Below are 19,046 nucleotides of genomic sequence, written 5' to 3'. Positions count from 1 at the left end.
CTTAGTTCTTTGAGAATTTTCTTTATGCACAAAATATGCGCTGTTTACTAGTGGAAAACCTTTCTTAAGAGTGTTTCTTTATGGAGGAAGGGAATGCAGTCTGTTGCAGCTTTATTATGATATCAGACATTTTCCATTTCATAGGCTGAGAAATGCATATGTGATTTAAAATCAGAATTGACAAGGACATTTTAAGGATAAATGAAACATATGAAAGTGAAGTTTGAGAGGGTACATTTGTGGGTGGTATTCACTAAAGCATTCCAGTTTTTAAATAGATGTGTGAAGATTATGATTCGGGGGGGTACATATTTGAGGTGCTGAGAATTGGGACCTCCTGTATGCTTCTGTATTATTCACAGGAGTGGGTCGTTCTTAGAAATGGCAGACCAGAGAGAGTGGATGAGAGCAGGTCTCTGGTCATCAGAGTGAAGCAAACAGTGTAAGCGTTACTAGAACATGGGGAGGCCCAGAGGTCCTGATGCTTCCTGACTGAGCCCACGGGGAGGAGGGAGCACAGAGCGAGGGCAGGGGCAATTGAATGCAAACCTGGGAATTTAGCTCCTGCCCTTCGCTCTCTGGAGGGTGATTCTGAGGCAGAGTATTTCAATCTTTGCTTCACTGTGGCACACAGATAGAAGGCTATATGCCAAATTCATTTTTTTTTTAAACAATCACCCTTTATATGCAAAAGTGGTAACATCCTTAAATTGCCACTTAGGATTTACATCATTCGATATCATTTGGGTCATAGATTTGCAATTTCATCAAGATCTTTCAAAGAAGAGAGAGTCTGTTCATTTAAAAAAATGATTCTGACGCCTGTAGGTGTTTCAACCGCAGGGGATGGGGACCGAGGGCGGGCACGTGGGCATAGAAAATGTGTGGGCATCTCCAGCTGAATGATGAACTTGAAAGGAAAGAATTGTGTGTGGGCATAGATTGATTTTTTTCATATTAACTTACAAGTTTAGGATTGAAGACTAAGAAGGCACACATGATACTTTGCAGGTTCGCTATTTTAAATACACAGATTTATATTTATTAATGAATTTCTAATCAAATAGTTCATTTCAGGTAAAGTCCTCCCTTATATTTCATGTCTTAGGCCGTAGAGTGGAGGATTTCTGAATGATAAAGTGTGTCTCGGGTTAAATAAAGTTTTAGAATCCCTGGATACTCTTCATTCCTAAGGGATGATTATCGTGTTCATAGGGACCTGCTCGCTTGGAGATAAATTCAGCTTGTCTTAAAGTATCTTGTTTGTTGCTTGATTTTTATCTCCTCCTGTGACATATGTCTCCAGAGAAGAAGAAAATGTTAAAGGCAAAAAATAAATAAGTAAAAAGCCCTCTTTGTAAATGTATCCAAGTGAGTGGAATTTTATGCATTACTGTAAATTTACTATTCCAGAGATTACTATAAATACCATTTGCTGAAAATACTGCTGTAATCATTTTATCTAGTTCCAAGATCCAGTAGAGCTGGAGTACATACTGCTGTAAATGTTATGGCTGTCTTTATTTAAAACTGAACAAAACAGAACAAAACACACGATAGAGTAGACCCTTATTAAACAACACATCTTCAATTACATATTAAGACATTTTAAAATATATAATTTAATTTACATATCTAAGTTAAAACATGTAATATTTAATTTAAATTCTTGGTTTAATCTAAACATTCGATATCATGTATCAAAACCAGTAAATGTAATTTTGCTTTTATCTTGTACATGTATCAAATAATTTGTGATTGGCCTGACCCACATGTTAGTCACAGGACTTGTGCATAGAACTTTTTAATTTTCACTGAAAAATCAGATTTTATTTAAGCCTCACAGTAATTCTGAAATATTTTGAAACTTAAGACTTTTGTTAAATAATCTTTCATGTTGAGTCATTATTACATAATTCATTATGTAAGCCACTTGCAGTTTTTCTGGTAATTAAATGAACTAACCAAAATATCAAAACTTCAAAGGAGTTTTGTGATAGAACAACCCAAGACCTCATGTGGAGAGAATTGTGGGCTATGTCCTTGAATCCTTAGACTCAAGACTGAGGGTAGCGGCCAGAAAATAAGAAAAGCTGTACATGGAAAGGATAGGGGGTAGCTGTACATCAAGAAACATACTTACATGAAAATTATTTTGAAACGCAGACAATAAAAAGAAGCTCTGATTGTACTGTTAAGGTACTCATTTTCACTAATTAATTATTAATCCTTTGTTGTTGGAACAATATTTATTTTCATTAATTTGTGTCTGATCTTAAAGAATTGCTTTAGCACATTTCAGATTTAGGTTCAAAAATTACTGTGTATAATATATGTTCTGTAAGTCATAGGAAAAAAAATTGCTTATTTTAATAAATGTTTCGAGTACCATAGTGCTCTTTTATTAACACTTTGGGGATGTTACATAAAATACCACTGTGCTATATTTGCACGTAAACATTCAGGAAAACCAAATGGGGTATTCAGTTTGCTAGTGAAATGATCAGTACACATACTGTGTCTAATAATTGAATACATTTTAAAGCTCAGGATCTGTGTGGTCGTATTCAGAGAGGGTGGGTAAAGAGGTCTCTGCTAAGGATGAATGAAGTCAAGATAGCAGTAGGGGGAAAAAAGAAAAAAACACCAGTAAATTAATGAATTGAAGTTATATTTGTAGACCTCCTGTGAAGAATTTTTTTAGCTTAAGTGGGACCGGATGTTTCTGTTTACAAGATTAATGTTTCTGTTTGCAAAATTAATATTCAACTGCACTTGAGATGGGCAAGCATATTTTAATTTGACAGGCATTAATATCTATAATGAAAGCCAGAGGCTTTCAAACAAACAAGTGATGAGTATCCACAGGAGTAGCATAAGTAGGACCCTAATAAATACCTTTCTACAGTTTTTCTTAGAGACTAGCTGTGGTTAATTTTTAATCTATCTTTCCCACACAAGATGTTTTTTATATCTTTGCATATAGACATTCTGTGCATGGATAAACATGTATCCCTATACTGATAGAATTTTTTTTAACCCAGAAGAATATAAGTCAAACCTAATTTCTCTATGTTAGAACCCAAAGAAAATTTAGTGAAAAGTCACTAGTATTTCCTTTTATGTACCCCATCACTCTGTTCAGAAGTAGGATCAGATTCCACATATTTTAATTACTGACGATGGAGGTACTTATGTATATTGTAGCTGGAATATTGTACCTTACAATTAGCATATTCTATTTTCATTACTTACCTTCAAGACAGAGCCTCATCTTTCAGAGTCATCTAAAAAATTAGATATTTATTATATACTTTAGACAAAAGAAATGGGTGACTGCATCTAAGAGTTTCTAGGAACCCAGGCATAACTTTAAGGTAGATAAACACATTTTTTTTCTTACTGCTTATATTGTCTGGCATTTTCTTTAAATTTTGCCCTTAGGTTTTGCAGTTTAACAGTTTCCCATCTATCCCAAGCAAAAGCTCATAATTATACCACATGGTAAGTTCTTCAGAGTGTGGCTCTGCTTGTTTCTGCTTGTTTTCTTCCGCTCACTTCTCCCCGGCCCTTGTCACTGCCTAGCATGGAATACAACACATAGTAGGTGCTTAAAGGTGCTTGACGACCGATCAATTGATTGATTGATATGGTTTGATTAGAATAATAGTTTGTGACATATACAGATGTCCTGAAGGAAATCGATGGAGTGCCAATCTGTGGAGGCCAGGCCAGAATGTGTTTTGTGTCTGACACATGGTATCCTTAAGCTATTCTCTTAACATGTGTTGACATAAGTATCTTAGCCCTGTGCAGACAGTAGCCACATGAAATATGGGACAAGTGTTGTTCCTGGACGCATTCTGATTACAGAGAGGGATGAAACAAACGTGTCTGGACTTGCAAAGACAGTGCACCTGCTGTGGATGATTGACATTGTGGAGCATGTTTGGGGGGGGGGAAATTAAACTGCCTGGTGTTTTGTACATCTTTACTTAACAATATAGATAGGTCAGTGAATCTCAGTCTGGACTTCACATTAGTATACTCTGGATTTCTTTAAAAAACCTGCCACTGCCCTGGCCCTACCCTAGACAAGTTAAATCAGAATCTCTAGAGGTTGGGCCTGGGCATCATTCATTTTAAAAAGCAATTCCAACGTGCAACCGGTTTTGAAATAGTTTGAGGTTTTATAGGAACCAAAGCTGGAAGAGAAGAAAGATTAAGGAATATAATTTCCACTCACCCTGTTCTCGTTTACTTGTTGAGAAAGATAATGTCATGGTTCAATAATAATGTAGTATAAGCCACTTATGCAATTTTAAATATTCTAGTCATGGAATTAAAAAGAGGAAAGAGGAATAGTTTGAATTAATTTTAATAGTACATTTTATTTAGCCCAATATATCTTATTATTAAAACATGTAATCAATATAAGAATGTTAATGAGACATTTTACAATCTTTTTTTTCCCCTTGTATCAAGTGTTCTAAGTCCAGGGAATCCTGTAGCTTTGCAGCACGGCTTGGTTTGGACTGGCCACTTTCCAAGTGCTCGGCCGCCCTCATGTGTGGCCAGTCAACCTCATATTGGACAGATCTGGAGGGTAAAGTGCTAGAAGAGAGACCAGGAGACCTGAATGTAGTGTTGGTTTTGTCACCGACTAATCCTGTGACCTTGGGCAATTCACTTATCCTCTCTCTTGACTTCAGTTCCTTTTTGTTTACTATGAGGGGGTCAGCAGCCAGTCTAAATTGGGAGTTTTATAATTTTACTCCAAAGAGCCCCAGGATTTCGTGAGCACACCTTAACTGCCATCATGCGGAAGAAGAGAAGCAAACAATCTGCTTTAGGCTCTTTTTTCCTTTGGATATACTTGCATTTCTGGGTGTCATTTTGTTTAAGGAAAGAAACAAAAGAATTTTTTTAAACCAAACCAACATTTGAAAAATCACTTGGTTGAATGTTTTCTGAAGTCTGTGGTCTCTCTTGTCAGCATTTATTCCAGGAAGAGGTCAGGCAGCAGGTATCCTGCTTTTCCTTCCAGTCAAGGTATCACCATGACAGTGACTCTTGAATATTTCCTATCAAGTAGTAGGAATTCCTTCAATAGTGGCTACAGTGGCTCAGAGTTGAGAAATAGAAAGCTCAGATACCGAGGTCTACCCCAGAATGATACAGTTCACTTACGGCTACTGAGGCAGCTTGTGGTTGTCTAAAACGGCCTCTAGCTCAGATCTCAGGGGACCACTGACTCTGAGGTGTGGTCCCCATAGTCAGCCAGAACCCAGGGCTAGGAATACCTTGGCTGCAAGGCTTTTCTGACTTGGAATGTATTTCTCTACTGGTGAATGCCTGATTGACAATAACGTCAATAATTGTTATACAGATGCCAATATTGGATGCTCATGGCTTTGGTTCCTAGACTTTCAACCTTCCTCCCTATCAGATAGATGAACTCTCTGGTAGCATCAACAAATAGAAAAGAAACAATATCATTTCCAGCCTGTTCTTTGGAAATCAGTCTTTGCCAGATTTCCACAGCCAATGACATGGGAATACAATTCTAGTCCAGTGTGTTGTTTGCCTTTAAAGACTTCTTCGGTGGTTTGTGGCAGGAGTCAGTCAAGGACTTACATGTCCCAGATTTTAGCTACTTTGCCGTTTTATTTGACAACAATAGCAAAAAAGACACTGAGTGGGAATTGTGAAGTAGAGAAAGCTGAGAAGGTTTCTATCTATTTTTAGGATGCTTCTAAGAAGCCTTCTATAATACCGTCTTCTTTACTTAACAGGCAATTATGAGAAAATTGTTTTAGAAAGAATCAGCCCGAATATCAGCAGTTATTTCAGAATTTTTATTAGCATGCACAAGCTTAATTCGTCCAATCTTGGCCTGCTCATGTATAAATGGAAGCAACTTGTCATACTCAAAGCAAAAGAGGGAAGGGGAAATCCCATTTTGCTATAGCAAGTGTAGCCACTTATACAATGAGTTAATGAAAGAAATGTTTTCTAAGCACGTTGGACTCTTTGGTCCAAGTAGTTTTTGCTCAATGTTTGGCACAGGTCTGCATGTAGGACTCTAGGTGAACAGAGAAAGCAAATAAGTGTGACCTTTGTAAGGCTGGTGTTTTCTTTATGAAGCCAAAAAAGTGTACAAATACAAATATTAGCCCATGCTTAGTTTTGTCCCAGAAAGCTTCTCTCTGGCTGACCGCATCTCTGCGTTTGCTGTCTGGCATCATTGCTGCCCATCTTGGTTCCCTGCAGGCCTTGCCATCTGTTTAACTGGTAAAGGGGCCCATCTTATCAGTGTCCCTATCATCCACTTGGAAATAGAGCCCTTCGATTGGCCTTTCTCCTCTTTTTTCTTGGCTCCGGTTTATTTGGAACCAGCCCCAATATCTCAGTGCCAGGTGGCTTTCCCTTAGCCAGTTACCTTAGGACTAGCAATTACTGGAAGGTAAGAGATCTGCAGCAAATGGTGGGAGCATCTGTTATTGCAGTGATCTTGGCCTTGGAGAGAGTCTAGGGACTTGGAGAAAGTCTAATTCATGAAGGTGATGCCCTCCCTGGGCTGCTCTCCTTTTGCCTCTCATCTTCTTAAATGCTTCAGCTCTTTCAGGTTTAACCCTTTGATCTGTCTGAAGTTTAACAAGGCCAGCTAGTGTGTGTATGGCAGAGACCCACTGACTGACAATAAATCAGCCTCCTTCCCTTCTGTGTTCCTATGATTCTTGCCTGACAGTTTTGCAGAGTCACTTAAACCTTGACAGTTGTCCTAGTCACACTTTAGGAACTCACCTGAAAAAAAAAAAAATCAGCTCATGGCCTTACCCCAAGTGTCCTTTTGAAGTTTCCCCCTTTCCACCCCCATCCTATCTCTGGGGAATTTTGAGGAGTTGCCAGGTAAGATATTTTCTACTTTCAAACCAAACGTAAAGACCCAGGTAAAGAAATGTGGCCATCGAAATGTTTCCATGTTTTATTAACAAGCGTGTATGTCAGTCAGGCAAGAAAAAGGGAGGAGGGCAAAGAAACAGAATGAACAAAATAGAGCCCAAGTGCCAGAAGTCTAATGACTTTGTTGCCTCTTTTTTCTCCTCCTTGTTTAATTCTTGAACTTTCTTTTTCTTTTATTTTACACTATGCTTTGGTGTTAATGCATTTTGTCTCTTATTTTACCTCTTGCTTTTGTATTACATATCTATTCTACTATAAGTCACTCCAAATAATTTTTGAAAATAAAAGTGTGGTCTTTATAAGAAATACCGCTCGGGATTCATTAGAATTTCAATTCTAGAAAGTGATTTACTCATCACTTTTTAATTATTAAGCACTGTCTTAAGTACTTTCTCGGAAGTAGTGTGGTGTAGCTATTAACACAAGTATTCCGGCATCAGAGTGCCAGGGTTGACACTCAGCGGGTCTACGTATAAATCACTAGGTGATTATCTTGGGCAAGGTGCCTAATATTTTTGAGTCTCAAGTTTCTCTCCCACAGTAATGTTATAGGGACTAAATAAGTTTATATATAAACACTTGTACTTATGCCTTCATCACCTTACAGCTTTATTGTTGTGTCTGACTTTATTACCCAAACAATGCCTGGCATAAAATAAACACTCTATAAATGATAGCTACTACTAGTACTATTTACTTTAGTTATTATAACAATCCTCAGATAGGTATATCCCCATTTTCCAGGTGAGGTAACTGAAGCCAAAAGAGGTTATTTAGCTTGCCCAATGTCATATAGCTGGTGAGCGCTCAGAGCTAAGGTTTGCACCCAGGTTCATCTGACCATGAAAGCCTCACGCATGTCCATTGAGTCTGCACTGCCACTTCATTTTGGAGGCATAGTTAAATAGATATGCTTGGATTGTTAGGAAAATCAAGCTTGCATCCATCAGTACATGTTCATTTCCTGACTTTTAAGTAGTTGTCATTTCTCTTGGATAACAAGTCTGTGCTATTAGATTGCACAAAATTTCTTGGCGTAGGTCTACCATAAATCTTGCTTCTTTGAGAGACGCTTTCAGGAGGTAAGAGGGCTAGGTTTAATCCATAACATCAAGTGTTTTACCTAAGAGAGGTGCTTCATATGGAGTTGTTCTTATGCATATGACATAATGCACATGGCAGATGAAAGTTACATGAAACAGTGTTTGTGCTTCTTCCAGACATTTCTGATAGATCTGAGTTATCCAGTAAATGAACCCTCATGTAAAACGGAGAAATAATGAGTTTCCCTCACTGAAGGGGCTGATTGGCCATTTATCAGAAATTTAACCTTTATAATACCATCTCTGACCGTGAACCTTTGGACGTCCTGGCACATTGTAGGAGTTTAGTGAATATCCTCTGGCTGAATGAGTGAATGAATGTATTCAGAGATGTGAAGAATGACAGGAGCTACAAGAGACCTTCTCACTGTTAAGAAGGCATGGGGGCGCAGGTGGAAGAGAGAATGGTTGGCTCTAAGTCTGAGCAACAAACGGAATTTGTCATTATATCATACTCCTAAATACCTGTGTCTCCTGATGTCATACTGTCCTCTCACTGTTCAAGAGATTCCCTGATTTTCTGTTCAATATTCAGTGCGTTTTCGCCCTCAGATTCCTGCTCTCTCCTTATACTGTGAGTCAGTTGGTCAGTTTACTCAGAGATGTAACTCCCATTGAAGGGCAAATCTGGTCTGAAAGGTCTTTTCCCCTTCCTCTAATCCCAGTAGAGGAGCCTGCTTTTTAGTGAAGAAATGTCTTCACCCGACTCAAAATTAGAAGGATGGATGTATAGGAACTCTTTGCTTTTGCTGATTTGATTATTGCCTAACGGAAACAAATCTCTCTTCTTTTTTGTTATTCACTCAGTCAGGATCTTCTAGATGCATGAGATCGGTACTGGATGAATAAGAATCGTAAATTTCCTTTCAGCAGTCACATCACATCTAGAATCATAGGAAGAAGGCAGTCTTTAAATCTTGATAGCCCTTGATCATATTTTAATGGGGGGACTTTTTAAATACTCCAGTAGGTGGTCAGCAATAGGGATAAATATTTGGCGGTTATTATTGAATCTTGAATCTTTGGTTGTTGAGTTTTGGCCAATGTAACAATTTGACTTCTTCGCTTTCAGCTGTCCCATTTCCTCCAAGTCACCGGCTTACGGCAAAAGAAGTGTTTGATAACGATGGGAAACCTCGTGTGGATATCTTAAAGGCACATCTCATGAAGGAGGGCAGGCTGGAAGAGAGCGTTGCATTGAGAATAATCACAGAGGGGGCTTCAATTCTTCGACAGGAAAAAAATTTGCTGGATATTGATGCACCAGTCACAGGTAAGTCCTGAGGATGGAGACTGTTCAGTTGGACCCACACTTTGTTGTTTTTTAATATCAAATCAAAAGTCTTAGATACCAATGAGTCTTCATACACTTACACTTAAGTGTAAGTTACACTTCAGTCACTTAAGAGTAAGTCTTCATCTTACTCTTTTCCTGCCAAATCTGTACATTAGGAACAAAAGATTTAATACATATGTAACAGTATTTTTATTTTCATGTATTAAATATCTGTGTGATGTGATACCCTAAAAAGTGGTGTGCAACTTAGAGATGATGAAGATATTCTGAAGTAATACCTTAACTAAGAAGTGATATTTTGTCAGTAGAACACTGTCACAAAGAACACAAGATATTCATTGGGAAAGATCAGACAGAGCATAGGAAGACTTCCAAAGTAGTTAAGTGACTAAGTTAATGCAGTGTCTCTCAGAGTGTCATCCCAGACTGGCATCACCATCATCATCACCTGTAAACCTGCTGAACTGTACCTTCTCAGCTCCCACCCCAGAACTACTGAATCAGTTCTCTGGGGTGAAGCCCAGCGATCTGTTATATCAAGTCCTCTAGGTGACCGTGACAAACATTAAAGTTTGAGAACCATTGAACTTCAGGAAGAAAACAAAATTTCTCTCCTTCCTATAGCATTTTATGCCTAGAAAATATGTCCTTACTTTTTGAGAGTTTTTGTTCTGTTACTTCTTAAGGGCAGATACGTGTTTTGGGTAAGTGGAACTTCACGTAGACCATAAAAATTAAAGCTTGTCAAAAAGTTTTGTGTGGTATAGAGGGTCAAATAGTAGAGGCTTTTCATCTACACTTTGTGAAATTTGCTAAACTTGCACGTTTGTATTTCTAGAGAAGCTAAAAAAAACATGTATTTTCTCCTTAATTATTATCACTCTGGCAAAGGGAAGAAGTTTGGCATAGAATATTATCCTTTTCCAAATAAAGAGGACATTTAAAATATTTCATATATACTACTGATTGCTTCTTTCTTCCAAACCTTCATGTACTTATAATATTATTGGCCTTCTGATATATATATATATATATATATATTTTTTTTTTAATTTATTTATTTATTTTTGGCTGTGTTGGGTCTTCGTTTCTGTGCGAGGGCTTTCTCTAGTTGTGGCGAGCGGGGGCCACTCTTCATCGCGGTGCGCGGGCCCCTCACTATCGCGGCCTCTCTTGTTGTGGAGCACAGGCTCCAGACGCGCAGGCTCAGTAGTTGTGGCTCACGGGCTTAGTTGCTCCGCGGCATGTGGGATCTTCCCAGACCAGGGCTCGAACCCGTGTCCCCTGCATTGGCAGGCAGATTCTCAACCACTGCGCCACCAGGGAAGCCCTCTAATATATTTTTGAAGGTGACTGGTAAGAGCAAGATAAGCGCTCTTGAATATCAGACTAGACCTTCCTTGATCAAAATGCCTCTAATGATTCCTATTCCAGAGAAATTGACATTTACATTTTGTTTTGGGTTGGCAATGCTGTTTTTCTTATTTGTAATTCAGAAAAATAATGAATGTGTTTGGGGCCAGGCAGCAGGAGAAATTGGTTCCAGTGATAAGTCAGTGTTGGACCAGTGGTGAAAAATCAAGCTACATACTTACCCTGTGTATATCACTATGAACCCCATTTTCCATGTGTTAAAATGCACTCATGCATTATTATCTTTGACTTACAGACACTATGGAAATATAAGAACAAAACAAATGTGAACATGCTTTACTTTCTTAGATACTAAGATATGAAAATTTTTTAATATCTAAGTAGTAGCTTGGAATCTACTGGCAAAGAAACTACTTTAAAAAACTGATTGTAAATTCCACCTATAAATAAATGGTAAAATAGTAGCTTTAAATGATATCTATATCATTAAGTTCTTTTGATTTTGGTAAGAATGAATGGCTTGATATTTTATTATGATATCATAATATGACATTATGATATGATAAATATGGTATATTATGATATTTATTATGATTTTTCTCTACTTCACATGATAATGTGTGATTTCCAATGAACAATGCATGTTAAACTCACTAATGAGCCCAGTAGGTATTAATGGAGGTGATAATTATAACAAAAAGGAAACATGTAAAATAGACATTTAGGGGAATGTATTTCCTGGGATACAATCAGCTCTTCTGTTTGATGAGGCTCTGTCCTGAAAGAACACATAGGGAGGTTTCTGGAAAAGTCAGATTCGTGATGTTTTATCCCTGAACCTTTCTGGGGTCCATTGACTAATTGCCCTTATATTCAGCAGAGGTTGCACCTCGTTCTTTCTAGTGAGATTCCAGCTGACAGTTTGGCACATTTCACAATATAGATATGAAGAGACTTTAGAAATCAGGACTCAATTATGTATAACTTTCCCTGGGGGAGAAAGCAAAAAAAATCCTTCTAGATGGTGACAGAAGTAGCTATGGAGACATCACAGAATATGTAGCACAGAATATGTAGTGTTTATATTTCTTAATGAAGGCAGGATTCTAAGGAACCTCCAGTAGATTCCATTGCAGTGATCTCTTTCTCCCTTTTCTGGGAATATAAAGATATGTAATATAAGTGGTGGGGGGAATCTATTTTAACGTTTCCATTAAAAGGGAAAAAAAAAACTCTTTTGCATATGATTCACCAGAAAGCTAAATTCATAGCTTCATATTTTAACCCATGAACTTCCAAGCTGAAGCACGGAGGACTGCAAAGTAAAAGCAGGTACACTGATCCGAGAAAATTGCTATCTCTTTGTATTTCAAGATACTTCTTATAATTTATTGATAACATTTTATGATATATGATTGTGTTCTGAGATTTGATTTTATTTGGACAGCTGAACCAGCAATGTAATATTTATTTTTAAATGTAGAATATTTGTTATTTGGATAACTGAATCAGTAAAGTGAATCAATGAAGTCAATATTATATTGACACTATGCTATGCAATAAAAGACATAGTTTACACTTCCAAATCTTAAGAGTAGAGTATTCTTTATGTAGTTCAGAATTCCACACTTAAGAAAAATGGAGAGCTTAAACAGTTTAAAAGAGAAAGCAGAAAGGAGGAAGATGTAGAAGAGGATGGGGAGAAGAAGGAAAACAGTAGAGCTGCAAATGAGAACCTATGAAAAAAGAGTAAGGGGAAAGAAGCAAGGACTTTTAATGTAGGGAGAAAAAGCCTGAAGCCTGAAACCATATGGTGGTTTTCAAGTGGTATTAGAAATAGTCTCTCACCTACTTATGTCAGATTCCTAAAAATGTAAGGTGAGCCATCAGGGTAGAAACTGATGATTAGCTTCTTGTAGGCAATTCAGCTTTAAGTATAGCCGGAAATGTAAACTCACAAAATGAAACAAATGGCAACTATTTTATAATCATGCACAAAAGCCACCCCCCCAGCTTTCCCTCTTCTTTTCTTCCCTCCGACTTTTTATTAATAAAAATGTTTCACACTCACATGTTTAGAGAGGAGTTGTGCTAACCTCTGTGTCATGGTTTGCTCCCATTTAAAGAAAAATCTAGGAATTAGTGTTCTGGTTATTTGAAATCTGGACATTATTGCATTCCTTTAGCATTTCTTTAATGTTTAAATTTACAAAGCTGCCCAACTTCCCTTCCTCCCTCCCCTTCAAGTGTTTTTAAAGCAGTAAAAAAAAACAAAGGTTTATGTTCAGTTAGGAATTTTTTCCCTTAAAATTCTGTACTTTTGATTTTGGAGAAGAAGGAACAGGAAGCTGCCTGGTCCCAAGGCTCCCTCCATGTGTCCCTCTGGGGAAGGTGATAAAGCACTATGTACCTTACCCTCCTGGAGCATGGATTTAGATAAGCCAGTAACCATCTCTGTGGGAGTAGAGGTGAGGATTAGTTATGGGTCCCTAATCAAGACAAGGGAGGTAGGAGTCACATTCTGCTCTTTTCTCTAAACAAACTTGCCTGATTAGAACGATGGCTGTTTTAGACATTTAACTTGAAGAATGTGTTTCTATATTGCAGACATTTTGTGAAGGAAAGTATTTTCCCTCTTTTTGACTCTTTTTTGAAAATTGAGTTAAATTTATCTTTGTTTCCTTGCAGACATACAAATGAAACATTAAAAAATGTGGCCAAATATCTGTGTAGCAACTTGCTATGGACTGAATGTTTGTGACTCCCCAGTAATCGTATGTTGAAGCCCAAACCCCCAGTGTGATGTTAGTTGGAGGTGGGGTCTTTGGGAAATAATTAGATTTAGATGAGTCCTGAGGGTGGACCCCTTATGATGGGATTAGTGCCCTGATAAGAAGAAGATGAGATGCGAGCCCTCTCTCTTTACTCCACGTGGGGATACAGCAGGAAGATGGCCATCTGCAAACCAGGAACAGAACCCTAACCAAACACTGACTATGCCAGCACCTTGATCTTGGACTTCCCATCCTCCAAAACTGTGAGAAATAAGTGTTTGTTGTTTAAGCTACCCAGTCTAAGGTATTTTGTGAACTAAGCTGAACTAAGGTACAAGTCATTTGGGAATTCAATTTACCAAACATTTGCCTGGTACAGGTGGTGTGTGTTATACACATGTGAATAAGACCTGGTCTCTGCTCTCCTAGGGGTCAGCATATAACAAGAAAACTGAAACAGATATTTGCTGAAAGATATGTGCATCAAACTATTGATTAAATGAAAGGATATGACCTACATTTATTCAAGCAAATTTAGAAATATCCAACTGGATAGAGCTAACTTAAAACCAAAAAGTTTCCCTCTTTTCTAAATGGCTAAGGTTTCCCTGACAGTGTCCATTGATTATTATATTACATCTTTGAGCTAAAAAAAAACTGTTAAATAGCTCGGATCCTATCTTTCCTGGATATGGATTGAGAACTCTTTCAGAAGGCTAGGAACTGTGGATGATTGAAACAGATGAGGCATAGTCCTTGACTAGAATACTCAAGGTCTATTTGGGGAGTCAGACACAGAAATAGATAATTACTGTAAAATTTGTTAAGAACCGTAATGAAGGTGCCTATAAACTAGTGTGGGAACTCAGAACAAGGAATGCAGGAAAGCCAAGAAAGTCTTGACAGATTAAATGGTACTTGAACCTGGAGCATGTGTGATAGGTGAAATTTTACTATGTGAAAAAGCTAGCAAAGGTTATTCTGGGCAGAGACAACAGCATATGAAAGGCACTGATATTTTTTGTAAAGTGGGAAGGCATGACCTTGGAGATTTGCTGTGGGAAGACAAGGTCTCAGAAGGGTGTGAGAGGTAGGGGTGTGGGGTGAGACTGAGGTTGGATGGTCAGGGTCAGATATTAGTCTCTTGTAAGCAGCACTTAAACATTTGGTTACTGTTCTGTAGGCACTGGGAGTGGAGAGGGTCTTGGAGCGGGGAAGTTACACAGTCAAGTTTGTGGCTAGAATAGCATCCTGGATGAGATGAGTAAAGTGAGCAGGGAGGAACTCTCGCGAGAGGGGCTGATCAGGAACATTTCATACTCGTTCAGTATGCCCCGAGTATGCCTTGTGCCCTGGCAATGATTTTGGCAGGCTAGGAGAATTGGATCCGATTTTGATTACAGGGCTCTTCAAGAATGATGATTGACATTGATCTTAAAATGTCTGATTAGTTTGTGCTTAATCAATATCCATTAAAGACTTCTTGAATATGGTAGGATGATTTATGCAGGGATCCAATTTATTACATTTCTCTTTCAAGTTCTCATATTTTCCTGTTTTCCCTTTGACTTAGCAGAGAACATTTCCCTCATTTACAAAGCAGAAGCCGACCAGGAGCTTGGGTCTTTGAAGAGAATGATTTAGAACTCATTTTCTGCTCCCTGGGCGGAGGGGATAGGCCAGCATCAGCTGGGCAAACTGCTAATCTCTCCAGTTTGTCTGTTTCCTGCAGGGGGGGATTTGTCCCTAGGGCAGCAAAGGATTCCCTCAGTGGCTGTGCCTGCCATTTAGCATGTCAGGCAGTTGCCAGGAGAACCCTTTGGCTTTGTTCCTGGATGTGAGAGTGAACTAGTGGCCAAGTTTAAGGTCATGGCATTCCTTCCCTTACAGCAGCTGACGTCAATTAGGAGAATTCCCCATGCCTTTACTCTGGGGAGAGTTAAGTGGGGTAAGAATCCAGTGTCTTTTGAGAACTGAAAGATCAGTGTTTATTCTCTTCATACTATCATTTGTCACAATCAGAGCAATGCAGCCTTAGTTTATATGAGGATAAAGTATTACTTCTGGGGCATTTTGCCCACTTGTGATTTCAGTGGCCAAATCTTTAGGGCCTGCCTTGCAGCCAGAGGCCTATTTTGGTACCTAGCCCGCCGCTGGCAAGTCAGCACATTTCAGGCCCAGCCTGTGGCGGCGGCCACAGTTTAATGTTCTTATTCCCCTTAATTTGGGCCCTTGATTTCAAAAAAAAAAGATGATGATAAAAGGGTAAAAGGTCACTGCATGAGAGCCAGCGTCCTTTTCCCTGATTCGTTTTCCTGCCTTGTTTTGCAAGGTTGGTCTTAGGAAACCCATCTTACAAGTGAGAGAAGGGAGTCTCAGAGAGTTTAAGTCAGTGTTTCTGGAACTTGAGCATGGATCAGAATTGCCTGGAGGGCTTCGTAGAACACAGATTGCTGAGTCCCACCTCCAGAGTTTCTGATTTAGCAGGTCTGGAGTAGGGCCTGAGAATTTGAGTATCTAACAGGTTCCCAGATGATGATGAGCCCCTTGATCTGGGCCCCTCTACAGGAACCACTGGTTTAGGTAACTGGCCTCCTAGCTCATCAGCTGAAGACCTTGCTATGAACAGGATCTGTCAACATAACTCATGCTGAGCTGTTACGTGGTATTACATGCACTATTCTACCTCTGTATTAGGTTGAAACAAATCAGGCATTTCAGTTCATTTGACTAGAATTTGGTCTTGCTCATTACTGAAGAAAACGCACTAAGCCTGCTGTTCAGGTTTCTCAAGAAATACAAGGAATAAATTATCTTGACTCGATTTATAATTTATTATATTTTAAATTAAAATGTATTGCTGTAACACAAGGGGGCAAGACCAGACAATAGTGCTTAGTATAGTTGGGGCATAGAGTTTATATAGTTTTTCCCAGTGAAAAACCTTTGTAGGGCTTTCCCTTACAAGCTCTTCGAGAGTTGACTATAGAAAGCTACTGCGGAGAATAAAGGAAGACTTGGGATCAAAAGCATCTTTAAGTGAATTGTGGTAATGAATACAGTATTATATTAAGAATAGCTGAGCCTTAGGAATTCAGCATTTGTGTGTAACATACAAGTCAGTAATAATCTATTAATGTCAATAAACATATAACACCACCCAGAAGAAGCATTTGACAGTTATTACATCATAATTACATGAAGAGATATTTTGCTTTAAGAAACAGTGTGCCCTATCCTTTTCAATTTGCCATGAGTCAGTACTTTTCACAAATAGTAAAGTGTGTAAGCACCATTCATAAGGCAACACCTATAGTTGTTTCCATAGGAAGATAAAAATCCCCAAACTATTATTTTTAAAATATGAAAGTGATCACTTGCAATAATAATACTCTGATGGTTTTAGAGAAGGTTGAAATATATTATTATCAATACTACTGTGCCTTTAAGAGAAGTAGTGTTTCAAATAACACTGAAAGGCTTCCAAGTAAGGAAGGTGCATTCTTCTTTGATACCTTAAAGGAAAAATGTAGATACACTTCCCTTTGTCTATAGGAAATTCAGATTATATTTATGTTTCCAACTCATGTCATGTTCCATTTTCCCATTGAAGTGTCCCTAATAATTTTAGATTCCACTGATTTTATTCTCTTGTGATCCAGTTCTTAATGGACATTCCCACATACTGGCCACAGACTGGTACTGGGCTATGACAAAGTTTTCACTGGTCCAGACTGAAATTGCCTTTTTCATTTTAGTGAGAATGCTTTCTTTATGTACATGAAACTATGGTGACAGTAGATAGGAATTGCTTTTTATACTTTTGGGGGGACAAATTAATGAGTTATTTTTGTTGTAAGGTTAACATTCGTTAGGTTCTTGTTTTTTGCCAGTTCGTACAGTATTATAAACACTGTACGTTTTAACTCTGAGTTTTCACACAACCCTATGAAGGAAGTGCTGTGATCAGTTCAATTTTACAAATGAGGAAACTGAAGCTCAGTGAAATTGAGTATTATATCTAAGGTTACTGAACTAGAAGGTTCCAGAACTGGTATTAAAACGCAGGCAGTTCAACAGGGTCTATTCCTATTTTATTTGGGGTTAGAAGGTAATTTTACAGGTCCATGAAATTATTAAATCTGGGAGTAACTATATAGCATGGCATTTAACTACAGTTTGTCCTTGTACACCAGGGGCTTATGGGTGCTGATCCTTCACAGAATCGAAAATGTGCATATAGCTTATAGTTGGCCCTCCATATACATGCAGTTTTGCACCTGCAGATTCAACCAAACTCTGATCCTATAGTATTTGCTGTCGAAAAACAATCCATGTGGTTCAAACCCATGTTGTTCAAGGGTCAACTGTATATTGTACTGAATTTTTTTTATTGTTTCATGCTATTATCCTATTAAATGTTAACAGCTGAGGACATGGATTTTATGTTACGGTTTTGTGAATGTTCCTCTGTTTCAGAATAATTTTAATGTAAATGTAGTGCTGATTTGCACATAGTAGATTATGGTAAGAATATAATGGTAGTATATAGGAACCTCTTAAACAGAGTATGTATGTATTTATGCATGTGTGTGGATGTGTGTGTTTGTATTTTGTTAGTATCGTCATTTAAATAACAGTTATCTTTTCTACTCTGTTCTTTTCTCCTGAATAGCTGTTTGTTGATATCTGTCTAAAGTGGAGGATTTTGGACAAATGAGATACTGGATAAATATATGAACTGGTCAGAAGTAGTTTCTTATAGAAGAATCTGTGATTTAATTAGTGGATTAGTAAGAGAATAATATTCAGTTTTGAGGCAGCTGCTTTACCACTATTTAAATGACTATCTTCATATATAAAATGTATTTTTAAAATATGAATTAAATACTTTTATGTACACATCTTGCTAATGTTAAAATATATTCCGTGAGAGAAGGCCTTTAGGTAGTTCAGTCCTGGCTTTGCTTTTGTCTTGGAGGTCACATAGCTTTTCCTTCTATTTTGCTGGGCTCTCCACCAGCATCATGGAGTAAGCATTGCATTGTGAAGTAATGTGAAATCTACAGATGGGTTTGAAACCTAAGTCAGTGTGTTGAGGAAAGGGAAAAAGGAAAACTCTCAAAAAAGTCCAGTGTTCTTTCCTTATATTAAGCCCTAAAACGTGTATGTAGAATACTGTCTATATACATAAATCCAATCCAAGAATAAATTAGAAACTGGTGACAAGTATCCTCTAAGTTGCTTTTATCATATGAAAATAACATTTCTAGTTAACTGTATGTTGTAAAAATAGGATTTTACTGATTATATGATGGTAGAAAAAAACAACCAACACACCCCACATCCAGGGGATAATCAAGTCTGTTTCAGAGGTTTTTATGAAACAATATTGTACTTTAATATTCTGAACAAGATTTCAGTTCCTGCTATCATATGGTTACTTTTTGACTCCAATTTGGTGTATGATATGCTTCTCTGTATTAATTTCTGTTCATATTTGGCATTGTGGTCCAGGTACCAGGCAGTTTT

The 19,046-nt window shown here is 37.9% G+C and overlaps 1 protein-coding gene across 2 annotated transcripts in view; it reads left to right on the top strand.

Annotated features, from left to right (window-relative positions):
* Nucleotides 1–19,046, top strand: part of PPP3CA (protein phosphatase 3 catalytic subunit alpha) — a 305,294-nt gene that overhangs the window by 140,901 nt on the left and 145,347 nt on the right. For both annotated transcript variants that reach the window (XM_059922488.1, XM_059922487.1), the window contains exon 2: nt 9,142–9,342. In XM_059922488.1, the coding sequence (XP_059778471.1) occupies nt 9,142–9,342 (201 nt within the window). The remainder of the gene's footprint in view (nt 1–9,141; nt 9,343–19,046) is intronic.

Source organism: Balaenoptera ricei, chromosome 5 (assembly GCF_028023285.1).
Source record: "Balaenoptera ricei isolate mBalRic1 chromosome 5, mBalRic1.hap2, whole genome shotgun sequence".
In the NCBI taxonomy this organism is placed as follows: Eukaryota; Metazoa; Chordata; class Mammalia; order Artiodactyla; family Balaenopteridae; genus Balaenoptera; species Balaenoptera ricei.
This window is presented reverse-complemented; position numbering and strand designations above follow the sequence as displayed.